The sequence below is a fragment of the Papaver somniferum genome, chromosome 4 (assembly GCF_003573695.1).
Source record: "Papaver somniferum cultivar HN1 chromosome 4, ASM357369v1, whole genome shotgun sequence".
Taxonomy (NCBI): Eukaryota; Viridiplantae; Streptophyta; class Magnoliopsida; order Ranunculales; family Papaveraceae; genus Papaver; species Papaver somniferum.
The window spans coordinates 55,404,551-55,413,382 of record NC_039361.1 but is presented as its reverse complement, the minus strand read 5'-3'; the positions used below and the strand labels follow the sequence as shown (position 1 = coordinate 55,413,382).

General features: G+C 35.7%; 1 protein-coding gene across 2 annotated transcripts; it reads right to left on the bottom strand.

Moving 5' to 3' along the window:
• Positions 1–4,761: 4,761 nt before the first annotated feature.
• Positions 4,762–8,828, bottom strand: LOC113275556 (zinc finger BED domain-containing protein RICESLEEPER 2-like). 2 transcript variants are annotated; one of them, XM_026525089.1, is made up of 3 exons: positions 8,672–8,828; positions 6,379–8,389; positions 4,762–5,308 (listed from the first exon to the last, which is right to left on the bottom strand). In XM_026525089.1, exons 2-3 carry the CDS (start codon positions 8,380–8,382, stop codon positions 5,288–5,290), a joined length of 2,025 nt encoding a protein of 674 aa, XP_026380874.1. In that variant the 5' UTR covers positions 8,383–8,389; positions 8,672–8,828; the 3' UTR covers positions 4,762–5,287. The 2 variants fall into 2 exon arrangements, with proteins under 2 accessions (XP_026380874.1, XP_026380873.1); XM_026525088.1 differs by lacking the exon at positions 4,762–5,308 and adding an exon at positions 5,577–6,267 and having other exon boundaries at positions 8,672–8,827.
• Between the last annotated feature and the right edge of the window lie 4 nt (positions 8,829–8,832).

Genomic DNA, 8,832 nt, shown 5'->3' with positions numbered 1-8,832 from the left:
CTCAAGATCCAGACGATACATCAACAAAGTGTTCACTAAATAATAGGTACAATACTAAACTGAAACTCTATAGTATCAATATCAAGTGATATGAAGTTAATGTACGTATGTAATTTACTTAATTATGATAACAATTATAATACGGAAAACAAATTAAATGACACACTAAGATTTTGTTAACGAGGAAACCGAAAATGCTGAAAAACTCTAGGACCTAGTCTAGTTTTGAATACTCTCAGTATTAAGCCTCTATACAAAATCTAATACCAACTTCGTATAGTTGAGACCAATTAGACTACCCCTAGCTACTTCGTTTCCTCAGTATCCCTGCGCCTTCCACATCGAGAGTCACGCACGTGAATAGCAAGTCATCTGGATCATTTTTAAAACAGCAAAGGAAGAATCTGTTTGGTAACTGATCTGATCAATCTTTGCTATAATGATATGTGAGTTGTTGACAAAGGCTCTTTCGTTTATGTTAGAGCATTGCTCGGTCGAACTCGCAAGCGTTGCTATCTCAAGCTTGTTTTTCAAATTTAGTTGATCAAAACTATATACTTGATTTTTAGTCTACTTATAGTTATGTCTCGTATTAGGATAAAATGTATAGTTGAGCTTTAGACTTCACGTCGTTCAACAATTGAAGAAGAATATCTACTGAGAGCTTGGAGGAACTTTATCAACAAAAGATATGTGGAGACTGAAAGTTATCTATCACTTAGGAGTCTATTCTATTCTATCATCTAATGAGACTAAGTCGTATAACTATATAGACTTTTACATTATGCACATTTGATATTTCGAGCCGAGTTTATCTCGCGTATCTATTTCTCGAAATATATGTTGGAAGCTTTTTGGTTTAGATACGTTCATCATATTCTTGATGAGTTTAGTTGGAGACAATTTATTTGTTGGAAACTAAATATTAAGTCAAAAGATGATCATGTGAAAATTACCTTGAATATCTTACATGATTTGTATGAGATGGTCATTCGATGTTATCTTGAGAAGTTTTGTATTGATCATTCGATCAATTGAAAATTACTTATAAGCTAATGGTATGTGTGAGACAGCCGTTGTCGTCTTCTAAGGATGTTTCAATGATTGAAATGAGAGTTTAGAACAATTACCTATGTCTGGATACAACACGGTATGCATACAGTATGCGAACTGGATTGTGTTAATTCAGGTCCGGGAACCTTGTTTGCGTACCTAGTATGCGAACGGTTTTACCTGAGTCGGCTCCGGAACAGTTGTTCGCGCACCTGGTTTGCGAACGACTTGTTTTGACCAAGGTCCGGAGATGTTGTTCGCGTACTTGGTTTGCGAACACAGTGGTTAATTTCTAAAATCGGTTATGTATGGTTTTCATACTCATGAAATAAACATTTATGATTTAAGGAATGAAAGTCTTTGCAAACCGTGGCTTAATGTTCATGAATTGATTATTGTATAAGTACTCTGTACGATTACGAACTAATCCGATTTTGTTTCAATTTGTTCATATACATTACTATGAGATAGTGAACAATTGAAAAACTCTGTTTGAAACACAATTAGATTCATTTGATTATCTATCATGATTGATTGATTATCATATTTGGTTTAGAAGTGTTTGATGAATAAGGCTAAGACAAAATTGTTCATATGGCTAACTTTGGTTAACTGTTATTGAGCCAACTTTATTTACACGTTTAGGTACGGTTACCCATATCCAAATATAAGTATATTTCATTTATGTGTAACAAGATAAGACCATCTAACGGTGGAGGTTAATTGCTTAATTTCTAAGCAGACCTAGCTTTAATCTTAAATCAAGATTTCATCTAACGGTGCATATTAAATGCTTTGTTACTAAGCTATCTTAGCTTTGATTATAAGCAAACCTTGATTTGAAGTACTATATAAGGGAGAACTCTAGCAACTGGAAAACCTAATCCCGACACTTTCATGTGTCCTAGTTGCAAACTAGAGTCGATTCTCCTTTAACCTAGGTTTTTCCAAAACCATATTAGGTTAACGACTTAAAGACTTCATTTGGGATTCGTGAAGCCAGATCCAACTATTTTCTCTGTAGTTGCGTATTCTGATCTTAATTGTTTTATCATATTGAGTTTTATCTTCTCTAACATTTACTCGAGACTTATCTTCAATAGGTAAGATATAAAAGTAATCACAACAGTTCTTCGTCCCAGACTTTGTGATTCCGCGATAACTTCTTCTATCACCATATAGTTATGTTATTGTGAGGTGATTGATATTTCCAGGCTGCTTTTCGAGAGTATAAGACCGGACTATCAATTGGTTCCTGTTCACCTTGATTTTATCAAAAGACGGAACAAAAAGAATAAAATAATAGACATATCTGTGGGAGACATATTTGTTTATAAGTCTTCGACTTTGGGTCGTAGCAACTCTTAGTTGTGGGTGAGATCAGCTAAGGAAATCAAGTGCGCAGAATCTGACGTGGTTGTAGAGGCGTAAGGAACGAGACTGTATACCTTAATCAGTGTGAGACTTGGTTAGGGATCAAGTAAATTCTAGTCCGAAGTTAACTTGTAGTAGGCTAGTGTCTGTAGCGTCTTAATACAGTGTGGTGTTCAAATCTGGACTAGGTCCCGGGGTTTTTCTGCATTTGCAGTTTTCTCATTAACAAAATTTCTGGTGTCTGTGTTATTTCTTTTCCGCATTATATTTGTTTATATAATTGAAATATCACAAGTTTTGCGTAGTTCAATCAGTTGATAAACCCGACCTTGGTTGTTGGATATAACTTGATTGACACTTGGGCATTGATCTTTGGTACCGTCCAAGTTATTTCTCATATCAATCAGGCTCATGGATTTCTATCTGTTTGATTTGTTGATTGTATTGATAAATAGAGATGAAGCTATTTGATATCTTTCTTGATTGAGCTCTCTTTTAAGTAGGTGCTCTCGAAATTATATTGGATTTTAATCCATACAGATTACCGAATGAATTATTGGGTGTGGTTGTTGTACCCCCGCGTTCTTAGTTTAAACTAATTAATAAACTGCTTTGTTTGGTTAGAACAATCTAAACTTTGATTACCAAAATAATCAAACTCTAGATTTGCAATAAATATAGATCTAAAAGAGAAACTATAAGGTGATATCGATCTCACACAACTAATCAGTTAAGTCTATCAAAGATAAACACGATTCTAGTTGGATCCCAGCCGATCGAGGTTTTTGCACTAAATCCACAAGATACAAAAACTAATAAGAATTATTCTTCGTCTTCAAATCTTCTATTGCTTTCGATACGTGCACAACATAACTAGAATCCTCTTGTGACAAATCACGCACAGAACAAAGTCTGTTAACAATGAATTATCACAAGATGTCTTTAGATCTGAAGATTGTTCTAAAGATACCGTTGATACTTTGATCTAGTTTTAGTGACCCTTATGTCAGAAGAGAAAGCTATCAAGAATAATCAAACTAGGTGCAATCAAAGTTACAACAACGTTGAGTCAGTCAAATCAATAATCAAAAACTAAAATAACAATGTAATTATCAAGTTTCCCACCAACGGTACCCGCGAGTTTCTTGATCCCACAAAAGTCTTTAAACGGGCGGTCGTAAGAGATTTTGCCTAATTATGGTACTTTCCTGTCCAAATAGACGGATCCACCAGAAACAACAAGTTTAAAGTTTTCTTGGCTCTTAGGATAGTTTGCAAGAAATGCAAACTCAAGTATTTATAGACCAAAGTTGTTTGTACAACAAGGAAATTCCAAAACCGAAAATATTCTCAAGATAGTCATTAAAGTACCTAATTTCGGTTTTCCTATTTCTAACTAAATACCAAACCATATTCCCAAAAACTCCCTTAGAAAACTTCTATTATTATTCTAGCACGTTAACTAATAATATTTTCCAGAGGATATGCTTTAATTGCTGTAATTAAAACATATATTATGAAAATCATAATTAAATGCTTTTCAATTTTTCGGTATGGGATCACCTTGAGTATAAACGAATATCTTTGAACAATTAATGATAAGAGTTATATACATGTTAAATAATATTGTCATCTAGAAGTTTCTCAACAAACCCTACTTCCAAGCTTCACACAAAACAAAAAGAGATGTGAATATTTGAAACTCGGTTTTGCTCACTGGGATCGGTTCTAGCATGACCCACAATGTAAGTTGTGATCGGTTATACCATGCTTCCCAAACCAGGTTGTGACAGGTTACACCTTGCTTCCCGTATGAAGCTTGTGATTGGTTACATCTTACTTCCCAAGTTAGCTTGTGATCCGTTACACCGTGGTTCCAAAAGTAACATGTGACCGATTACAATTAACTTCCTAAATTAGCTTGTGATCGATTACATCTTGCTTCAAAAAGGTAGCTTGTGACCGATTAAAACATGCTACACAATATAGGCTATGACCGGTTATACTTCAAATCTCAACAAGTTAAGATACGTTCTACCTTGTCATCTTGTATTGGTCATTCAAAAGATATTCAATAAAGAATCTGACCAATTATGATTTCCTTTCGACTATGAAACAAGTTCATATATGTAGTTCATTTAAACAAATGTCATAAAATATCGATTCTTAGGGTGAAATTATACCTATATCTTACACATAATCAAGTAACTAAATACAAAGATTACGTTGATGTCATATTTACGAAGTTCCAAAAGACAAGCGCTTATACTTCGTAATTCAATAAGTTCCTTGACACTTTGATCATAATGATATGACCAAGTCTAACCACTAGAGTATTATATACAACTTCGCGTGTTATGTTTTCAATATAATCTGACTTGAAAGATACATTAGGAATGGAAGCAAGATCAAGTCAATTTTAATTACTAACCTCAAGTAGAATGATGATGTCCTCGTTAACCAGAAATGAACTCATCTATCGAAAACTGCTCGCAACGCTTGAAGACATCTTAATCAGAGCCTTACAGCTGCAACATTAGGAATTTGAATGGGTAAAGCAATGCACACTACCGATTATTCTCCTGGAGACCCACCTACCAGTTCTCTAACAAATAACATCATAACCACAACAACCACCTCAGTAGGTTGGTCCATCCCGGAATCAGATTGCATGCGCGAGTTTTACTTGCTGGGATTCGAACTCGAGAATTCTGATAGCTTTTACACAACCATTGGGAACAACTACAACATTAAAGGCCGAAACTGGACTGCATTGATTGCATCTAAAATAACAACAGAGCAACAATGGAAAAGTGCTATTTGAGACAGATTCTGAAACCTATTGAGCTTCATAAACTCCTCAGCTGAACCTCCATGGAACCTAACAGGAATGATTGCTGAAATTAAATGGAGAATGCGCCAAATTTCATTTTGCGTTATTCAGCACAATTATAGAAAAGGTAACCAAGCAGCAGATGGACTGACATATTACGAGGCCGATGGAAGCCGATCAGGGAACCTCTCAGGAATAATATGGGAACATGCAATTCCATATTTCTTAAAAAGTTGTACTAAATGACTTTATAAGTACCAGATATCCAAGTGTAATTGCCTTTTAGTTTTTTAACAAGATACATGCTTCGAATAAATAAATAAATAATAACCTAATCGATTACAGAATGTGGTACAAAGTACAAACTGGCCTTTACAGAAGGAAACAACTCTTATACTTAACGGCTCCAATTTAAAATAAAGCACACTTATACTAAGTAGAAATTTGCGATTGCATCCATGAGGTTGAGTTTTTCAGCCGTTTAACTTAGTAGACTGCATGTGTTTGTCAAAACTTTTTACCAACCGTGATGCAAATAACTCTATCCATGAAATAGGGGGGAATGTCATTTTTAGTCAACCTATTGTGATTACATTCATCAGACGTAACTCAAAAGAAAAGGAGCGGGACATTCAAAAATAACACTCGAGAGTTACATCAAGGCCTAGTACTTCATATGAAACATCAAGGCATCACTACAGACTTACTCCATATAGCCAATCACGAGTTGTTACCAATGCTTCAGCAATTTCAGGAGTCAATGAACTACAATGTTGGTCGAGTACCCTTCCTTCACTATTATATGCTGACTCTGAGGCAACTGTTGATATAGGGATGGTTAAAATATCGCGTGCCATTCGTGAAAGGTTAGGATATCGATATTCTTGAGATTTCCAAAAATGTAGAATGTCCAAGTCATGATTTAAAGGAAGCGGTGGTTCTACAATGTAAAAATCTAATTCTGACATCTGTGACAGCCTATCTAAGCTTTGAAATGAGGCGAATTCCTAAACGAAGAAAGAAAAAAATTAGTAAAGACAAAAATGTATACAACAACAAACAGATGAAATTTTAACCATAACTCATTTATAAGCATCATACTCGAAAAAAAGACTTACTTGTAAATCTTCTCCAATCTCATCTACATCGAAGGTAGAATTTGCTTCAGCAACTGATCCCATATTAGCTGCTGCGCTGCTTGTGATTTCTGTGGACTTGCATGACGAGTACTGTCGGTAGAGTGAATCCATCTTATCACGAACCTTTTTCACCTCGAGGATGTAAGTCTCAGGATACAGCTTTTGGTAACAAAAATCCACAAATGAAAGTTTCCTGCGCGGATCCATAACAACTGCTATAGCCAGTATTGGACTGATAACTGTCCAGAATTTGACGAACTGTATTTGCATTCTATCAGCCATAAGCCTAACGATTTCATTTGAACTGCTGTGTTCCTTCTTCAAAATCATTTGAATCTTCCATATTCCTTGGAAATATACATTTGCTGTAGGACGCTTACTTCCAGCAAACATATTTGTGACATCATAAAATGCTTTAAGAAGTTTAGAAACTGCAGCAATTTGCTCCCACTCTTCTGAAGTAGGACAATCTTGATAGTTTTCATCAATTAACTTTAAATGCTCAAATACTTTCTGGTATGCGATGCAACTGTCGAGCATATTAGAGGTGGAACTCCACCTTGTAGGAACATCTAGGCATAGATCCCGCGTTGGTGTCAAGTCCAACTTCATAGCAGTGTGTAAGAACAATGCATTTGTTACTTCGGAAGCTTTAAGATACTTTACTGATCCACGAACCTTCTCAACTGCAACATTAACTGTTCTTAACCCTTCTTGCACCATAAGATTCAAAATATGCGCACAACAAGGCACATGGAAACATGACCTTGCATTATGCAGAACACCCTTCAGATAAAGTTGATCCATCAGTGCTTTAACACATGTGACATCTGAATTATTCGAAGTAATAGAAAATATTTTCTCTTCAATTCCCCATTCACCTAACACAGAAACCACCATACTTGCAGTTACATGGTCTTCCTGTTGGGTTTGCAAATGAAGAAAGTTCAAAACCAATTTCTGTAGCACCCAATCTGGATCTATAAAATGAACTGCTAAACATATATACCCATCTGTAGTACCAGACTTCCACAAATCTAGTGTAAGGCATACATTCCCCGGGGAAGGTGATAATCTCTTAAATATGAGAACCTTTTGTTTTTTATGCAATTGAAAAATATCTTCTTGAGCAGTGTCTCTGGAAATGTGCTTAACATTAGCATTTAGATAGCTGCATATGTCTCTAAATCCCTCATGCTCCACAATATCAAGTGGATAGTTATGTTTTACAATTGACATGGCTATTTTTTCACGAAAGATGTCATGATTTACCTTCTCAACACAGTTTACTTTCTCTACATGGTTTATCTTCTCTACACGGGTTACCTTCTCTACATGGTTCACCTTCTCTGCACATGGAGTACTTGTATCACCATTCCAACTCACTTGTGGTAACAGTAACTGACCAACATTAGCTCTCGGAGGTATGGGACTATCAGTATTAGCGGCTACAGCTCCCTTTGACATTTCATCTGGCCCAAGCTTGAGACATTTTCGAACATGCCGTTGTAGAGTCGACGTCCCACTTCTTTTACTATCATGAAGATACTCAATGCCACAATGTCTACACTTCGCTTTCTGTTTTCCATCTCGTTTAACCAAATCATATTCACTCCACACCGAAGATTTCCGATTTCTTTTGCGTTTATACTCAAAGCTGGGATCCTCTTCAATCTTATCTTCTTCTTCTTCTTCTTCATCCATGTCAACAACCTTGTCTTCACTGTCATTGATAAAATCCCTCTCACCCAATTGAGATAAGAGTAGTAAACCATTTTGATTCGACTCGGACCTGTGACACTTTCGAACATGACGCTGTAAAGTTGATGTTCCACCTTTTTTACAATCATAACTATACTTCATCCCACAATGTTTACACTTTGCTTTCTCTTTTCCATTTTCTTCAATCAGATCAAAGTCCTTCCACACCACCGATTTCAGATTTCTTTTGCGTGTTTGCGTGGGACTTAGATTCGCCTCCATGATTGATCTGATTCAATTACATTGCCAGACATGAATTCAAATAAATATTAGGGTTGGAAAGTAGATGATCTGAGTTAGGGCTAAGGGTGTGAACTGTCTGAATCCGCCACCCGTAACCCTAACCCAATCCTAATTCTTTACATAAGCTACTAAATTCAATATAATCAGTAGAGTTTAACATCATTCAGCTTCACCAAAGTAAGCAATTTGAGGATACACAGAGGAATATGAAGATCAAAAAATGCACATTAATCTGTTTAAAAGAAAAAAAATAAGGGATTTTTATTACCTTATTCTACTTCAGAATCCAAAGATCACAGTTAATGATAGAAAATGTTATGAGAAACCCACCAGTTTTTCTTTGTTCAACACTTTAATTACAAGAAGAAGTTGATGAAATTTCAGAGGAGAGCAGTAGAGAGGAGAAGGAAAGGAGGGCTTTTTAGTTTT

Bases quoted from the DNA above. Each gene is read 5' to 3' on its own strand.
- LOC113275556 (XM_026525088.1), bottom strand. From the start codon at position 8,382: ATGGAGGCGAATCTAAGTCCCACGCAAACACGCAAAAGAAATCTGAAA. The intron at 6,268-6,378 runs GTAAGTCTTTTT...TTCTTCGTTTAG, and splicing joins AGATTGGAGAAGATTTACAA to GAATTCGCCTCATTTCAAAG.